The sequence below is a fragment of the Aquila chrysaetos genome, chromosome 5 (assembly GCF_900496995.4).
Source record: "Aquila chrysaetos chrysaetos chromosome 5, bAquChr1.4, whole genome shotgun sequence".
NCBI lineage: Eukaryota > Metazoa > Chordata > Aves > Accipitriformes > Accipitridae > Aquila > Aquila chrysaetos.
The window spans coordinates 51,019,523-51,039,024 of NC_044008.1; the positions used below are offsets into that span (position 1 = coordinate 51,019,523).

The 19,502-nt window shown below is 38.2% G+C and overlaps 1 protein-coding gene across 3 annotated transcripts in view; it reads left to right on the top strand.

Moving 5' to 3' along the window:
* The window catches only part of SH3GL3 (SH3 domain containing GRB2 like 3, endophilin A3), a 56,377-nt gene that overhangs the window by 24,867 nt on the left and 12,008 nt on the right, over positions 1-19,502 (top strand). For all 3 annotated transcript variants that reach the window (XM_030015356.2, XM_030015358.2, XM_030015357.2), the window contains exons 2-5: positions 14,401-14,469; positions 15,701-15,773; positions 17,279-17,422; positions 18,772-18,905. In XM_030015356.2, the coding sequence (XP_029871216.1) occupies positions 14,401-14,469; positions 15,701-15,773; positions 17,279-17,422; positions 18,772-18,905 (420 nt within the window). The remainder of the gene's footprint in view (positions 1-14,400; positions 14,470-15,700; positions 15,774-17,278; positions 17,423-18,771; positions 18,906-19,502) is intronic.

Here is a 19,502-nt window from a genome sequence, read left to right on the forward strand (position 1 = left end):
CTGCCTAGGGAGTACACTGAACTGCTCCATCCCTTCTTGCCAGGGACATGTTTCATTCCTGTGCCTCTTTTCCAGTATCAGAACTGTGTTGGCTGTCAGAGGATGGTAGGTACAGCTAGGGGCCACCTCTTTCCAAAGGCTCTGAAACTGGGATCCTCAGGCTGACAGGAGAAATTGCAGCAAACCTCTATTGAAAGCAGAGCTAAATTCTCACAGATTCACAAATGAAATACATAAAGTTAAAGTGCTAATGTTTTAAATAGGATTTCAAATTAAATTATTATGAAGCATTAAATGTGCTACCCTTTCCAAAGTAATAATTTCTGCCATAATTTCCTTTAAAACTTTATTTTTGCAAATTCTGGCACTAGGGATACAGGTGAGAGAAGTGCCAACTTGAGCTAATTTTACCAGCACAAAGGACTGGGATTTGAGAGGTAACAAAAGGAGGGGGGTAGGGGACTCCCAGAAGAAATTACTAAACCTATTGCAGAAGAAGAATGCAGTAGAAAATTGGATTTCTGTTTATAATTTAATATTATTACATATGCCTTTTGCGTGGGTAGGATTGTCATTGCTTTACCAATAATCATGCGCTGTTTCTTTGCAAAAGTGTGTCTGTTGCACTGGCAGAGTGCTTCCAAGCCGGGAGCCATTGATCTGAGTTTTGTTGTACAAGTCTGCCTTCTTTCTAGAGCATTTAACTTTTCGTGTAATTTTTAAACACATAGCTTATTTTTGTGGAGAAGTATTTGCTGATTGTCAGAATTCTTAATGCCATTTGAAATGTATTAGGCCACAGTGCTATGGATCTTTACATATACGTGGTAGTTTGCAAATAAGTGTTGAGACCAGACATGCACAGGTAACTCTGTAGTCAAGCAATACAGTTTAAATATTGGTAATTTCTAAAGTATTTTCTATGTGATAATTATAGACCATACACAGATGTCCTAATCTGTATATATGCCCTAGAGGAATACTGATGGTTCTACATTGTAGATGCATAGATTGTTTAAGAAAATATCCACCACCTATCCAGCCATTATTTATGAATGTAAGTAAGAGAAGCCTTTGCTGTTCTGTGCTAGAAGAAACACAAGGACAAAATATTGCTTGAAAAGAAGGCATTAAGTAATAATAATGTAGTAGTTTAGCTGTTTATGACTAGAATATGAAATTAAACAGAGCTCATATTTTGGCAGTGTTGAGTCCTGTGTGCTTCTCTGATGAGTCTCTTGGGCTAGACTCTTAAGATGTATTTACATGCCTAGAGATTTAGATAAGCACTTGGTGGCGTTTTCAAAAGCATCCAGGTCTCTCGTACCTCTTGGGTTTCTTGAGGGGATATGGGGGTGCATGTGTGTATGTGCATCCATATAAAAGCTGTTGATTAATTCTATTCTTTTGAAGCAAAAGCATATTCAATTTAATAGGAAATAGCATTCCATCCCAGTCTGCTGAGCCACCGAGCTATTTCACAAATACTGTTTTGCTTGCATCTTCCTTTCCTATCATTTTTTGTTTTATTCTTGTTTTCCCTCACTTGCTTGTATTTGTGAGGCAAAGGGGAAGCTTGTTAATCCTTGTACCTTCTGACTTGCATGGAAAAGGGTATCCTTTGACACATATCAGCAGGTTTAATGGCATGGTGTTGTTATGTGTCATATTTATTGCTGACATCAATTTTGCAAATTCCAGCTTAGCATGGTTTTGTTGCTGAGCTCCGATGGATTTACATTTAAGAAAGACTACAAAAAAAAAAGTGTAAAAGTGACTGAACTAGGGAATATTATGTAAAATATTGCCCTTATGTTTCTCCTAATTGTCCGTTAATCTTCCAGTCAGCACAAGAGAGCAAGTGTGTTATATTTACTTGCATAATCAGTATTCAACATTTTGGTTACTGATGTAGTATTTAGAAATGTTGCCTCACTGTAACTGTATGTGATGTGATTTATGATCCTTATGGAGGTTCTCAGCTTCGTTAATAATACTCCTGTGGAAAACTACTTCTGCTGAATCAGGACTGCAGCTGGATGTTGTAGTACCCTGTTGTTTTCTATAAATTTAGCTTTAGCAGAATTTATTCAGCTAGTCTAGGATCTATTAAAAAAAAAAAAAAGTGAATCCTGTAATTGCAGACTCAGTTAAACTTATGTTAGTGTAAAATAAGCGACCACATGTTCCTTGCTTTGTGTACAATTTCAGGTAGCTTTGATACAAAGTTTTCTGAAGTTTGGTTTTGAGACAAAGGTGTTCAGCTGGACAGCACAGAGTTTATTCAATTACTTATTGGGGTCAGAAGTGTCTCGTATAATCTTGAGCAAACTGTTTAACTTTCTGCTAACCAAACGATTGCATGTGCACTGAATGCAGATTTTTATTTTCCCTTTTGTAAAGTTGCAGTTATTTAGGAACTAGAACAATCCATGGTTGCATATATCAGCAGGAAACCAAAACAATTTTACAGATTTTAAAAGTGTTATCATTCAAAATCTGAAAATCTGAAACATCTAGTCATATCACTTTGAACATGGAAAACAGGTGTAAACACTTTTCATTTTACTTTTCTAACAGACTGTCTACAATAAAAATACCTTTCTTGCGGAGATTGTACACTCATTTTTTTAATTTTGCTTTCTGACAAAATCTGGAATTGCATTCTTATAATAAAGGTTAGTGATTGTGCAGTACTTGACAACTCAAATTTGTATCCTGTAAACATAGCTTTCCCTTGCTTTGCCTGTTCAGAAGTACATGTAGACTATTTTATGTAAGACAGCATTCTTCAGGGCAAAGAGTAGAGACCTGGGACTCTGGCATTCTAATTTCAGAGTTACCACTTGTTTACTGCGTGGCCAAGGACAAATCAATTTAATCCAAATTCAGTCAAGTATTTAGGCTTCCAATTCCCCCCCTAAATTACTGGCATATTAGGAGCTTGGATGTGTGGTTCAATCTGTACCAATTTGTTCGTCACTATTCCTGTAGCATCAAAAGCTATAGCAGTGGCTAATAAGTAGCTCTTGCTGAGAGCAGAAAGTCTGGAATCCAGACCTGTGAACAAGCAACGTCAGCAGCACAAGTAGCATGGACTTTCTTTTAATGAGAGACTCAAGACCTTTGGAGTGTCACAGAAAAAGTCAAACTGTCCATTACATAGTGAAGATAAAATATTTTGAAATATGTTAAGAACTTTGAAAGAGCATGCTTTCTTAGAGGAAGAGACAGCACCCTTCTCAGTGTGCAGACTTCTTTTTAAGTCTAGATTACACAGTCTATATTTACACATACTTTGGCTGGATTTTGATAATAAGGTTAATTTTAAAAGGCTGCCTGATTGTGTACAGACTGGATCAGCTGGGTACAGGATTTTGAGTGTTGACCAAGTAACAGCAAGTGCACAGCATTCCTGACCCTGCTTAGAATTCACTTTCTGGCACAAGGAGTATCAGAGCTATAATGTAATGTCTGATGTTTTGGTTACTAAATTAACAAAAACCATAATCAAACCCTAAATTCTGGCAAAAAATTAAATATAAGAAATATATTAGAAAGAGCATAGGGATCATATGGGGTAAGTTCTGAGTATTGCTGTCAAAGAAAGGAGATTTAATTTTTTTTTCCACAGATATAGCAAATAAATTGAGTCATAAATAATATTTCGCTAGATGTTATTGTTGACTTTCATAAACTGCAGGACCATGACTGGCATGTTGTCCTGTTTTTACAGATGACTTAATTGTTTAATGCCAGACACTTCATCTTACCTTATGAGTTGTAGATCTTTTCTTAGAGCAGGAGGCATTACTACATTATTTGCTGCTTGCTTTAGAGATGATGAGTTTCTGAAGCACATACAGAGAATCTTACAGGTCTGTCAAGACCTTTGATATAGTTGTGTCTGTTTGCTTTTTTTTTTTTTCCCTTGAAAGACCAGCAATCAAAAAATATTTCATGCATCCCAGAGTTACGTCAGCAGAAAGAATTGCAAGGGTGCTAGGAACTTATAGAAATGGTCAAACACCCACATTGTATACATTGTATGGCAGATCTTTATATAAAGCACTCATTAGCTTTGTCAAAATGGCGTGCCCTTCTCTTGAAAAATTTCTATTGTGATAATACTCCCACATGGCAGAATCTTTTGTTTAGACTACGCAAAATCATATAAGTTGTTCAACTAATCAGACTCTTAATGGTTTTTTTCTTCCATCTTTTTTTGATTGTGTAAGTCCTTCCTGAAGAAAAGAAGGCACTCATCAACCAGTAATCTCGTTAATGTCATGTTCTTGGGTTCTGTGCCTTTTCCTTTTTCTTCCATGTGGTTTCCCAAGCAAAGGCTGTTAGATTGATTAAATACGTTTTGACATGTACCTGGGTGCCGTCAGCAGTCCTTATTCATACAGATTGATTTAAGTTAGGAGAGATCACACTAAGTGGTACAGAAGAACTGTGCATAAAAGAAATTAAATCAGCGGAAATTCTTGTCTGCATAGTTACGAGTTTCTAACACCATTAGTCTGAAAGCAGAACCTCTGGTTGATCAGTTGGTGAGGATTTTTTTTGCTGAAAGACGTTTTGGATTGTCTCTTTGAGGTGTGTCTTGCTGAAACTCCTACATCAGCGGGGAGTTCTGTCATTGCTCAAATGTTCCGGTATGTACCAGTGCTTGTAAGGGCTTTCTTGATCCCAGAATACATGGCTTGTACTATTTGAGCTTCCTTTCTAAATAAAACTAAGCTGCCACTTCTGAACCTTTGCCAAAACTGTGCTGTTGCAGCTCAACAGCTGTGGCTGTTCATTGATTCAGCGTGGTAGCTGTAGACCTTACGTTACATGATGTGAATGGGTATTTTTTTCTTTATGAGCATATGGGGAGTTTTGATAGACTCAGTCCATTCTTGTTGATACTGGCAGCTGTAGAGTTGACTGTAGTGGTCTCAGCTGATTGCCTGGCTGGGTTCTCTGTACTTTGGGTCATACTCAGCTGTGAAATATTTGCTCCATGTTAGAAGGTAGGCTTAATAATAATGCTTTACATAGATCTGCATGCGACCCATTAACAGTGACAGGCTTGAAGCTGAGTTAATGTTACACCAGCAGCTCACAGAACATCACCACGCAGGAGGTACACATATGGGGACACCCTCAGATCCCTACTTCCCAGGCAAGTCACATTTGCAAACATATTTCTCTTCTATTCCTCTTTATCTGGTGTATCTTTTTATATCTTGGTTAATCTGTCCTTCCTAAAAATAACCTACTGTGATCTTGTTTCTCATGTTTGTCTGAGAAGTTACAAGTAATGAAATAAAGGGTTCATAAATATTAGTGAGATAGGAATGTTCTTCATGAATGTAAACACTCTGCCAGTACTTTCATGCATTTCTTTAACTTTGTTTGCGTGATTCAGAGATCTCTTGGTAGAAAAAATATGTTTTGCTTCTTGGGAAACAGGTCCTTGAGATTCCTGGTGTCCTTTAGATGGCCTGGGGTTTTTTTTGTTATGCAAATGGAATTTCGACCCTAAATCTGTGCTCTGAAAATGACATGGGGCTCGGTTTTTATTTTTCATGTTGTATGAAATTTTTAAAATTAGAAAATATTTAAGAAATATTTTAATGGTATTTATCTTAGTCTGTCCTTAAATGTTACACCTTTCTACCTATATTTAAAATCCTTCATATTTTTTAAAAATACAAATCTTTTTGGTATTTTGATTTTGTTGGCTGCTGGGACAAGATTTGCTCTTGGGTCTATCACAAATCCCTAAAGGCAGTTTAGATGTAGAGCATGCCCTTTCTTTACTCAAGATAGCGTGAGCACAGTCATGAGCTGTCTTTGAAGTACAGGCACATCCTACAGTTCATCCTTTGTATTTCTACTTTAAATATCTGGGAATAGGGATCTTCAGTGAAACACTAGGACATGAATTCCTGTGGCCATGGATGTGGTGTTCTGAAGTTCTGGTTCAGCTGTTTGTGATGGGTAATGAATTCCAAGAGAATCATCCAACTGTATGCAACACTTCTTTGTCTCCCTGCATTTATATAAAAATGTACTCTGCCATAGGTACTGCCAGAACACTGTTTTAATTTTTGTATCCACAATATAATTATAATTTTTAGTCAGTGTTACTGTCTCATGTAAATTCCAAAATATTGTATTACATTTTATAATTATGCATAAACTGTTAGCAAAAGAGAAAGCTTCATTTTTTTTGGTTTAAATACCCATGTACAAGTGTTGTTGAATACAGAGTTATTTTATACCACTGATGTAGCCATGAGAGCAGTAATAAGTGTTTGATTTTTAGGGTGCAGCTTCTTGCACTCCATAATTTTGATTAAATATCAGCAGGACCCAGTTTAGCTGCTTGATTAATCTTTTCAAAAACCACAGTTCTCTCTGTCGCTGTCAGAAATCTTTTTTACTGTTTTCCCAAGTGCTTTGGAGAAATCTGTGCTACTGCTAGCAGAAAGTTTAGTGGAAGAAAAAGTTACAAAATACTCCATGTAAAGGTGATGACCCTTTGAGCTTGATACTGCGAGGTGCTGAGCACTCCAGTCTTGATCCAGCAAAACACTTACACACTTACTGAAGTATGAACTTAAAACGATTTGCTGGAGGTAAGCCAGAGTGTTCTATATTTGCAAGACTGAAACATATGCACTTTGTAGTAGACCCCTTATTTATTTTGGGGGGTAGAATAAATCTTTTTTTCTTTCAAGTACATCAGCACAAGAATATTTTTGTTTTCTTTGAAAACACAACATACTGAGGCAACTGAAGAGTTCTTGCCATCGTTTAGTGCTTAACCTCCAAAATAAGAGGTTTGGATTTTCTCCAAAGCATTAGAATAGTATGAGCTGTGTCAATATAATTCAAAGAACAGCTTCAAGTACTGGTACACTTTTATAATTTGACTTTTTCCCTTGTATTTTTTAAAGGAGCCTGAGAAAAATCTCTTTTTAGGTATATATTACCCATTTTCATTTGCAGATGATTTTCCACTTTTAGTGGCTCTGACATCCTTGTCTCTGCATGGCTCCAGGCCCTGTCTTGGAACATTCTTGGTGCAGGAGAAGAGACCTGAGGAGGCTGCCATTCTCATACCTAGTTGGTTTCAGCATTCTCTGCAGCTGTTCCAGGGGCCAAGTGCTGTGTTTCTTTAGTCTTTTGTTTAGATCTGTGTTTGAAAATGTGCATCTTAGTTCAGTTTCCCAGTGTGGGGCACTACTTTTTCTTCTGATCACTCAGACCTTCAGTAGATCTCTAGAAGTCAATCACAGGGGTGTCTATAAGCTGCCTGTTCATTTTGGGTGCTCACCTAGTCAATAAAGCAGAACGCTTTGTTCTTTTTTTAGAGTATTTTTCTATCACAGTGGCAAACTTTGTGCAGATGGCTCTGCCAGTGCGTACTCCTTTATGTTATCAAAGATATGCTAAGATACAAGACATTAAGTAAGCCATGTTGTAGGTTCAAGTTCTTGGTAATCTGCACTTCATGAACTAGTAGTAACCTTCTTTTTGAGTGTGGGAATTAGCAATCTATATGAAATATAGCAATTAGGAAAGAGGAGAAACAGGTAATATACATAGCATTGTAGTAGAACTTAGAAGCACAAAACAGGGAGTTACGGATATTTGAAGTTAAGCTACTTTTGATCTAGAAGACAGGCTGGCATCTTGGTTCTCTAATCTGATGGAGCATTCTGGAAAAGGACAAAAAAGAAAATCTCTCTCTCCCCCCTCAGGAGGTTGGACACTGCCAGGAAATTCTACTTTAGCCAGAAGACATCTTGCCAGCCACCTTATTCTTCCCATTGTTTATGATAGGCTTTAATAAGATTCTTCAGAAAGCTATTAGTATTGTCACATTGCATTAAATCCTCTATGCATAATAATTTAACACCAAATGAAACAATTACATGGCTGCAGGGCAATAACTGGAAGTTTTAATGATTTATTAGGAGAAGCGTAACTATTATGCATTAACCATACTGGAATGTGGTATTTTGTACTAAGCACTGTATTTAAAGATACATCTTAATGTTTTGTGCGGTTTGGCCCAGTTATATGTTTCTGTGGGAAATGTAGCCATATAGTTACATTATTTCCTGGCTTTCTATGTGTTAACTTCGGGATAAATCTATCAGTTTTCCCAGTTGATTGCTTACTTCCTTTTTAGAGAGAGGGAAATAAATTTAAAGTATTTTCATAGCTTTGGCTTTTTCGTTAAAAGATTTTTCCTAAAATCCAGGTTTTTGCCTCATGGGTTTGACAGTGTGCATATTTATGACAAATGTAGGAATTTTCCATCCCATTAAAGTTTCAACAGATAATTTCAGCAGATACTCCTTCAGAACAAAATAAATGCTGTTACTTGGTGAAGATCATTAAAAGCTCTGAAGTCTTTAATAGAATATGATACCTTTCATTCAGTCATTAAATAGTATTTGATGATTTCTTGGCCAGTTATGTACAAGAGAGCTTTTGCTGGCCAGTTAAGGACTTCTTCAGCTCCACTTGTTTCAACAGTAGCTGAGTAACAACAAAAAAACCTGATGGTTCAATTCCAGTTAATGACTGTTGCAAAAGAAAGGGAAAACAAGTGGAACAGAAGGTCAGAGCATGTGTGCAAGTATTGGCTGGCAAGAATCCTATTGACTTGTATTATAAAATACCCAGTGGATATATAAAAAAATAGGGTAATTGTTTTGAGACTTTTATCAGCGCTCTGTTGATCTGGGATATTTTGGGCAGTTTCTCATGTTCAGTAACCCTCCTTAGTGAAATATGAATAAGTACTGTAATTTAGTGGATATGATGTGCAAAACATTAGTAAAAGCATTTTTCTGAAGCTCGTTTTTATAATCCATATGAGAATGGAGAAATGTAATATTCCTGTGCAGTAAGAAGGATAAATCTTAACATACATAAAAGTACTGAAAAATTACATGAAAGCTTGAGGCTTTCTTAGTTTAGAGTTCTGGTGAGCCGTAGATTTTAGTTTAAGCTGTAGACAGTTCATGTGGTGTATTCATGCTTATTTACAATAGAACAAATCAAAAGAAAATTACATTATCTCGAAGAAATTAGAGTAACAAAGAACTAGTGTGAGAACAAAGTCTCAATATTAGGTTTGTGGAAAAAATGTTTTCTCAGAGAATTTCTTGGAATATAAATTCCTTAGCAGATAAATATTTAGTCTTTTAAGACTGTATAACACAATTGCAATTTGCATTTTGAACAGTAGCTGCATATACAGAATTAAATAGAAATCACAGTATCTGGAGGGATTTCTTTCGAAATCTATTTGTTTTCTTCCAGATTTGTCTTCCTAGAAGATTCCACATAAGCCCCCCAGAGACTCTTAGATTGTGAATAATACAACATCTTATTTAATTTTTCAATATTAAAAAGAATAGTAGGATCTAGGAAGAAGTTACAATAAGGACCGTTTGCATACGAACTGCAGTATTTCTTCAGGCAAAAAGGTCTTCTATTATATAGATAGAACATGCAAGTTTTACAGTAAAGGTAGTTTGCTATCATATATAACTACAAATGAGAGGTGACTATGCAATGGCTGATTTGCAAGTGTTTTCATGCTCGTATTTAGGGGTTATTTTCTTCTCCCTGCTAACTGTAATAGATCAAGTGTGATGGAAGGAGTTGCACAGACACCTGGGAGGAAGAAATTTTTCTTATTTCACAGCTATTCTCTTGGTGTAAGTTTTGATCCAGAGGAAAACTAATTAGCTCCACCAGAAATACGACTAATGCATGGCTTTAGCTCCCAACCTGGCAGTGGAATAGTAAGATAGTGGTGGCCCCGATGGCGGGAATTGGATTTTTTTTCAGAGCCCCCAATTCTGGCTCTGGCCCTGTCTAGTGAAAAGGTGCTGAATCCATGGCCCCCAGCTTCCGAATTTGGAGGTAAAGGATTCTTCCTGTACAAGTAATTCCAAGCTCCCTCAGAGTACATGCCTTATGTGATGGTAGCAGTTTCTCCTTTGATTAGCTGACTCCTAAAAACTGATAGATATTACCACATAATTACACAGCCCCACAGTTGGGCATGCTTCTATTTAAGCTTAAAGCATTTTGCAGCTTGATATAATGCATGTAAATGATGCTCAGCAAATAGTCGGAAAACTAAAACTTAGCAGCTGTCTCCTTTGTGCATCCGTTTTCAATTAAATAATTAATTGGGTATCCTGTGACTTTTAATTGGGAAAGTGATGAAGCTAGTTTTTCAGCTCCTAAATTCAGTATGATCAGAACAAAAGCTTTTGTGTTCCTAAATGCAAGAACAGTAAAGCTGATATGAAATAAGCTGTAGTAGTGTAAAATTTAGTGATAGCCATTAGAACTTTATACCAATTTTTACTGTCAGGAACGCAGACAGCTTAAAGACTTTAAGGAATCATTCTTCATGGTATCACTCTGAGCACTGAGGTAGTCTCCTTTTTCAAAGGAAATTAGAGCTCAGAGTAAATGTCATTGAAGAAGTGTTTCCTTGGGCTAGAAATTGCAGTATCATTAAAGTTTGCATAGAATTGGGAAAGTGCGTGAATAAACTTTTTCTTATGGTCAGTGCTTTTGCTCCTGTAGATGTAGGTGCGTGTTAGGTTGTTTTCAGTGTCTGTATGAAATGGCGTCTGCAGATCCTGTGGTTGGCTCTATGGAGTCGCATTCACATGTCGTTGTAAATACGGAATTAGAATTGGAGTCAGGTAGGTGAGAAGGGCCCTCCAGAGAGCATCTATGGCAGCCTCCCACTTGAAGCAGGTACTGTTAGAGCAGGTTGCTCAGGGCCTTGTCCAGGCAAGGCTTGAATGTCTTCAAGTATGGGAGCTCCACAATTTCTCTGGACAACCTGTTCGGTGGTTTTTTTCTTCTTTTTTCTTTCCTTTTTTACAGGTCTGAATTTCTTGTTTTCCAACTTGTGATGGTTGCTTCCTGTCCTTCCACAAGATTCAGGCTCCATCTTTTCATATGCTCCCACTAGGTAGACACCCATTTAACCTCTTCTAAAGGCTGAACAAGCTCAGCTCTCCGTATGCCATGTGCTCTGGTCCCCTGCTCGTATCAGTGGCCCTCCTTCAGACTCACCTAGGATGTCAACGTCTTGCACTGGGGAGCCCAAACAGGACACATACTGCAGATGTGGTCTCACAAGTACTAGACAGAGGGAAATTATCACTTCCCTGGACCTGCTGTCTATGATGTTTCTAATAAAGCCCAGTATGGGGTTGGCTTTCTTCACCTCAAGGACACACTTCTGACTTATGTTCAACTTGTTTTCCACCAGTACCACAGGTGTTATTCTGCAGAGCTGTTTCATAGCCAGTTGGCCTCCAGCCTGTACTGTTGCATGGGGATATTCCACTGCAGGTGCAGGGCTTTGCATTTGTGTTTGAGCTTCACAAAGTTCCTGTCAGCCCATTTTTTCCAGCCTGTCAAGGCCCTTATGAGGAGCAGCCCCACCATCTGGTGTATCAACTGTTCCCCCCCCAAGCTGGTGTCTTCTAGACTCTGAGGGAGTGTACTGTATCCCATCATCCAAGTTGTTAATTAAATTACTCCATTATTCTCTGCAAATTGTAGATGCAGAATCTCTCCCTCCCTCTCCCTCCCTCTCCCTCCCTCTCCCTCCCTCTCCCTCCCTCTCCCTCCCTCTCCCTCCCTCTCCCTCCCTCTCCCTCCCTCTCTCCCCCTCTCTGAAAGCTGGTGCATAGAAGTCTCAGTTCTGTGACCTTCTGGATCTAACTTAGATGCTTTCCTTACTCCCTGCTGCTTCAGCAAGTCCAGTGCTCCCCTTGCAAGGAGTGACTCAGTATTGCTGCAAATAGTTTCTGTGCATGGCATCAAATTTTATCCATTGAAAACACAGTGAAGAGTTTTGCAACATTTCAGAAAAGAAACCAAAACTAAACATGGGTGGCAGCATTTGAGCAGATGTGCAAAGAGGGCGAGCAGGCTGCAGCATGGTGCTGAGGCACGTGTCTGTTGGCACTGGGAGAGCAGCCTCACTAGCCAAGTGCAAATGCCTGGACCAGCAGCTGCAATCCTGGCAAAACCAGCAACAACACAGTAAGCCCAAGTTTCAGACTGCTGTTTGAGGGAGGTGTGTGACACCACGTATGGCCATCAGTAAGCCAGGGAGAGCTAAGGGATGCCAGTGGATAAATAGTGTATGCCCTAAGGCATTTTCTGAAAACATATCAACTTCCAGTGTATCTGATGAGAAATTGCATTTTTTTAGACTATCTTTGCCAGCCTTCCAATGAGCCAGTTGGAGTTTTTTTTTCTTTCTCTGGCATTACTGTTGTGTGAACTTTCTACTCATCCACTTGTGCTTCTAGTTACAACATTCAGATGTATCCTCTCCAAGTGTGGGACATTTTGTTAATTTGGTCATTTGGTGCAGTAATTTATTATTAATTATGCTTTCACAGTCGAGCAATCATGTTACTTCATTGCATTTATTCTTCGCCAGCATATAAATGGATTATTTGTAATGAGACAGCTATGGGTTGCTGCTGAATATGGATTTTGCAACTTCAGCCTGAGAAGGATAATTCCCCCGCTGCACTCAGCCTTTGAAAAGGGATCACCATGAGAGGCTTCAGGAAACCACAAACCTGTTCATTGCCTGCTGGAGAAAGAAAACATGTGAGGCTGTGGAAAATGGCATCAATTATTTTACGAATTAACATTACACAGAAAGGAGACAAACTGCCAGCGTAAAGAAGCCGCACAATTTCTGATAGGCTGCTTTCCATGAAGCTTTTCCATGCATCTTTTTCCATCTGTGCTCAGGGACTCCTCAGATGTACCTGCAGAGACCTGGGCAGTGTCCCCTTCCATGTGTGGCCGCAGGTTGCTTCTCTGCTGTGATGTCTTGCAGCAGCAAGATGATGACCCACAGGAACTCACTGGTACTTGGGCTTCTCCATCTCTGTTTTACCTGCTTTTGTGCTTGTTCTGTCAGTGCTCTGGATGAGAAATAACCTTGACAAGTTTGTGGGCTGCTTGGTGTATTAAGCATAAAGATTGTGAGTCCTACTGTAAAGCCAATAGAAATAATTAGCAGTAGGGCTCTCTTTGAACTCACATTTTCCCTTAAGCAGGTCTGTTCTTTTGGCTGCGTGGTAGCGGTGATACTGTTGCAAGGTCAGCCACCACTGAGCTCCCAGCTCTGCTTCATCAGCTCATTGCTGTTTTTTGGGAAGGCAGTGTACTTGCTCCATACCTGTGTGGTGCAGGCTGTGACCAAGAAGAGGGAACCATTGCGCTACAAAGAGCCATGACCCATTATGAGATTATGCAAGTCTCCAAGGCCCTTTTAATTCAGTGAGATGAATTCCCTTTTAGAAGGTGCTGAGGACAAACAAAACACTTTACTGGGGGCAGGTTTGGGGAACACAAGCAGTCAGTGAGCTAGGCCTGGATCTTACATTATGCTGTTACAGATTCAGTGATAACAGTCAATTAAAACAGAGAAATGCATAGTATTTTTTCATGAATTATCCTAAGAATTTATGTTTAATGTTCGTTGAGTATGTGTTAAACCACTTCTGTCATAGTTGAGTGATGCTTTCAAAGGCTGTTTCACACCAGGTGAGGATCTGGCTTTCTTTTCATGCTGTTGCATTGCAGGTACCATGCACTGCAAGAAGCAGACAGCTGAGTTCTGCTCGAGTGCTTATTCAGCACTTGAGTAAATCAGCCATGATTTACTCAGTGAGGACCAAACTCAGGTCTGATAGCCTGGAGTTTTTACACAAAATTTGGATAATGTTAAGGTTTACTGAAATCCTTTATTTAAAATTGGTGCTTTGAGTTTTTGAAGAACGCATGGCATTTTTTTTTTTTTTTTTTCAGCATCATAAAGGTGCTCAGTTACACAGGTGGGTCACAGTGCAGCATTTTTCACAAGTCTGTTCCTTCCACAGAACTGCACACATCTTCCAGGAGCAGGAATGAGAGTTGCATCCCTGAACCTAATGGCATACACGACCAGAAGGTACTCAGAAGTACAGAGCTGGAGAGGCATACTTGAAAGAGTTACTCTGGATTTACCTGCAGTCAGACTCTGGTCCCTATGCCTAAAGTCTGCAGTGTAGGTCATGCCTTTAGGGTACAAACTGTTTAAGCATGCAAAATCATTTTTTGTTTGCCTGTTGTAAATTTATATCAGGTATCTCTGTCTCTCTTGAAATGAGTGCTTCACTTCCAAGGATAAAGTTACTCTTCTCTTGCACAGTTGCTTCAAATGGTTGCTGCATTTTTCTTATCTGGAGTGAATTCCTGTGACTCTGAGATATTTATTCTGTAATTAAATAATCATGCAATTTTTTTGTTAAAATTATGTTTTTACAGTTGTTCAGTGAAAAAATAAGTGGAGCAGAAGGAACAAAGTTAGATGAAGAATTTCAAGAGATGGAAAGGGTAAGGAAAGTTACATTATGTTTTTCAATATTAAGCTATTGCAGAATCAAAAATGTTTCATGTTTCAAGTGATAGAATGGTACTGTAGATTTACCTGGGCGGGGGGACACCCCACCATGTGCTTCCAAACAGAAATATATAACGGTAAGTGCAAATTTATCCTTGAGCCATGGCAGCTCAGCCAAGGGAGAAGAGACATCCACAAAGGCTGTCTGAGCAGAGGAAGCAGGTGTGGGAGATTAGAGAGAAGTCTTCAGTGTTTAGTGAGTCTTTGTAAATATCACAAAGCCTTCCCATCTGATATTTTTCCTGATAAAAGTCTAACTACTAGGGTCAAATTTTCTCTTGATACAGAATTATATTTCTTAGTTTAAATCTATGTTCAGAAATTTACATGAATTGTTGTGGAAAGTGAGATGTTTGCTATCTACTTATTGGTTGTGTGGCAAATTAAACAATGTTACTGCTACTTTATGCTTTTTCAGCTTTTATGTGCTTTTTTTTTGTTGCCCTTGTCTTTCTGTGTGTTTTTTTAATGTTCATAGTAGACTTAGGTCACAGGTTTTATTGTTGGCAGATTGAGGAAAAAAGTCTTGTGTGAGTTGTTTGTTTTTTTGTTTTTTTTTCCAACATGCACTTTTGAATTTATTATCTAAACAGGTTTCTAGGTTTTGGTTTCTTTAGCTACAGAATAATTATTTCCTTTCTCTGCATTATAAGGGGAAAAATAATGTGCAGGCCCTAAGGGAGGAAGAGGGAAACAAACCAGAAATGTGATTTTTTTTTTTTTTTTTTTTAATAGCATTTTAGAAACTATTAAATAGGAAGACAGTGCAAACTACTGCTTTAAATGGCCCTGACCCCAAGATTGTGAGGGATATGTTCAGTCTTTTTCACCTGTGGAGAAAAACGTCTTAGTAACAACTGTTGGGCTGGCAGGAAAACTGTAGTCTAGAATGTGTAAGCAGTAGTCAATACTGATGGGCTGGAAAGGCAAGCCCACATTTTGAAATAAACCTTCTCTCCTTCCCAGTACTACCTGCCAATTAATATGTTTTTGGTAAAATCCTGTCATAACTGTGACATGGCTATTTATTTTAAGCTACAATATTTGCTTTATTTTAAATAAAAATTTCATAATCAGCTAGAATAGTATATTATGTATAATAAAATGATAAACTTTCTAGTAATCGATTTGCTTTTTGCTATCTGTGTTACTTTTCTTTTCCAGAAAATTGATGTTACTAATAAAGCTGTAACAGAGCTTCTGTCCAAGTCCACAGAGTATCTTCAGCCAAATCCAGGTAGGATAGGAACAATAGGTATTGGATTTTGCTTAACATTGTCTTCTTACTTGGAAATTCATCCTAGCTAAATAAAAGCTCATTAGGTCATCATTGTGAGGCTTCTGGGTGTCCTAGAGAGCTTTACCTGTGTGTGCAATGAACAACTGTAAAGTTTATATGCACTAAGTCTGATCTGGGATGCATTCAACTTGCAGCGCACAGTGCATCTGATTTACTGGGCGTATGTAGGTTGTGCATGCATGACGTGTCTTGGACAGCTTGGGCCTGTGGTACAGCACTTGTGTTTATGTTTGTGCTGGATTTCCTGGAGTGGGATATGGATTCCTAAAGTGAAGAGAATGCCAACAAATTTTTCAGCAGAGACGTAAAAAGCCGTTGAATTTAACTCACAGGCTGCTGCCCTCAGAGGTACTGGTAACCATGTAACCACGGGGAAGTGGGCTGTTACTTGCTTACCAGGTATTTGAATGAGGTTTTGCATTTTCTGAACACTGCTAGGCCTCAGTGGATTTTGGATCGTCAGTTAACACAGGTTTTTCAAATGTTGTTTTAAGAAACAAGAAAGGAGACACGTTTACATTTGCAGTCAGTCACAAAGTTTATCTGTTATGACCTTGGTTCACTGTCCAAACCAGCTGTTGGAAGAACCTTTATTTTTTGAGAACTGACTGACAGAATTCCTTTAGTCAGCTACACCAGTGACTTCAGAGATAGCTGTCGCTTATGGGTACCTTATGAAATGCACATCCCTGAAGAAGTTTAATGGGTTATGTCTACATAAGGATGGTAGGATTCAGTCCTTTACCAAGGCCCAGCCAGCATGTTTAAGATGAAGCTAGTCACTATGGTCCACATTCCTCAGGAATGCCCTGCCTATGGCCACTACTGTGTTGAAGAAGCTGTTGAGTGATAATAGTAAGGAGTAGATTGGAAAAACTCTCCAAGAATAAATGCATGTTTTTGTCATGATACATGCAAGATAACAATAAATTAATTTGTATGTAGCAGGCCATTCTGCAGGATAAATTTCTACTGTCTTCATTACTGGAATGAAAAAAAAGAAGGGAGAAGGAAATTCTGCAAAGCTCTCGCAAGCGAGAGAGAGAGCAAGCATGAAATTGGCTTTGGCTGTGCTTGTATCTAGTCTGTTTGCTTTCTGCGATACTTCTAATCAAGGAGTTTGCAAGCAGAAATATTGAAAGGAATGTGAGTATTGGTGAATATCCACAGAAGATGACAAGCAATCCCACTATATATCTGCATGGAGATGTGATGCTCATTCAGTTGGGAATAAAAACCAGTTTCATGTGGCCCATATTGTTGAATGGAATCTTATTTAAACTTTTGACTATGAAGTACTGACAACAAAAAACTTAGGAATCTACAGACCAGCTTAGTGACTTGCTTTGTGATATTGCTTGTTAAATGATTTATTGCTTTAAATGTATTAGTTTTAAAAGTGATTTTATAACTTTTTTGTTCTTTTTTTGTGTCCTTCTTAGCATACAGAGCCAAGCTGGGAATGCTAAACACTATGTCAAAGATCAGAGGACAAGTTAAAACCACAGGCTATCCCCAGACAGAGGGACTCCTAGGAGACTGCATGATACGGTATGGCAGAGAGCTTGGCGATGATTCTATGTTTGGTGAGTTTGTGTATCTCCTCTGTGAATATTTCAGCATAAAATTCTTTGCAGAATATTACTCAGTGACATAACCTATGTAAATAGCTACTGCAGGTAAGAGGGAAAGTTAAGTACAGTGATCAGGGGGTGATTGATATAATTAACAGAACATGATGCTTCTGCATATTTGTCCACCTCTCTTGAGGTGGATTTGATAACACTATTAGTGATGCTGTCTGATGATTCATATTATTGCCATAACCATTTTAGTTTCTAAGTTGCCAAACCTAAATAATTCAGTGTGATTCTTAGGTGCACTGTATTTCTATTAAGCTTTAAATAAAAATAGTTACTCTATATTTGAGAAGTAGACTAAGGGAAAAATTTTTCATAGAAAAAAATAAACAGTAACTTTGGGTGATTTTTATTTTTTAATTTTTTTTCTAATAATGATCTGGTATTTCTGTGCTTAGGAGCAGTGCATCTTAAATATGCATTTTCTTGGTTTCATGAAAATGAACTCTAGCTTGGCTATGCTACAATTCTTTGGTAAATCAAATCTTACCTATTTCTTCTCAAGATATGCTGGTAGTTCACACCCAAAATCTTGATAGAGGCCTTGCTTGCTGAGCATGTATAGTGTGTGGGCTCGACTGGAATGAATCTGAAGCATTGTCACAGAGCTACTCAGTGTGTGCTTTTTGATATGACTGGGATTAAGGGAGAACCAGGGAGAAATACATGAGAAAAGGAGAATTCTGGTTTGGGGAGAGAGAGGGGAATAGGGCTAGGAGAGAGCTGTATGGGCTGGGACTGCGTGCAGAAGCCAATACAGAACTGGCTGGCTTTATGTACTGTTGTTAATATCTGCAATTTTACACACCGTGTTTGTCTTGAAATAGTAACGGCTATGTAGGCGTAGGGACTTGGCACTTGAGTCCAAGCAGGTGCTGCACAGGAAAGATGCTGCTGATAGCCAAAGACTCATTTATTCTCCACACCGTGTGTGAGGAAGCTGTAAAACATGATTTTCTGATTAAAAAGTTACTCACTTTTTGTGTATTTAATACCACTAAAGTTGTACAAGTTAATCGGCTTGGCTTGCAGTTCTCAAAGTGGAGGAGGTTTGTAACCTATTCAAATACAGGTGGGAAAATGGTATTATTTTTTCCCTGATGCCCTTCAGGAAAAAAAAAATTTCCAGTTCTAGTTTTCTGTAGGAGACAAGCAAGTGCATAGCTTGAATTATTTTTTCACTCTTCAAGGGCCTGCAGCAGATACAAAGATAGCTGTTTGAAATAGCTGTTTCATCAGACAATTTTTCTGGTTTTACATATATTAAGATATAAGTAGCCTCTTCTTTACCATAGGCCTTGCACTACTGGATGCTGGTGAGAGCATGAAGCAAATGGCGGAGGTGAAGGACTCGCTTGATATTAATGTCAAACAAAATTTTATTGATCCTCTACAGTTACTGCAGGACAAAGATTTAAAAGAGATTGGGGTAAGTTTTCCAGGGTAAAGCTTCACTTATCAATAATCAGAGTCAATCACACTCTAGTTCCCTGAGATACTTTTCTTGAAAGCAATAAAGTAAATAAATTTTACTGAATTTAAGTTTGTCTCTCTAGCAAAACAGTGATGAAATCTGCTTAAAATCAATGCCTGGCTATTTCTTACTTGTTTAGCTTACTCAGTTTGCTATATTGCTTGTACATTCAGTACAAGAAGGATAGTGAAGAAAATTATATTCTTTATTTTTATGCTATTTTATTTTAACTGACATTTTTATTAATTCTTATGAACATGTGAATGTGCTGTGTTTTTTCTGCAACTGATTATCCTATCTTGCCATGTCTGTCAGCCTATGGAGGATGAATATAACTGCTGAAAAAGGCTATTGAGGGCAATCACAGAATGATCTGAAAAGTGCCATAAAATGTTGAAGCGCCATATGCCACTATAGGAAAAATATAGGAAGCTGAGGAACACAGTTTTAACCTTTAGAGTTAAGTTTTTCAGTGCTTTTGTTTACAATGTGACAATTCAAAGAACGCCAAGCAGTCTTTGTCCGAGTCTGTTGGTTCCAATAGACTTGGGT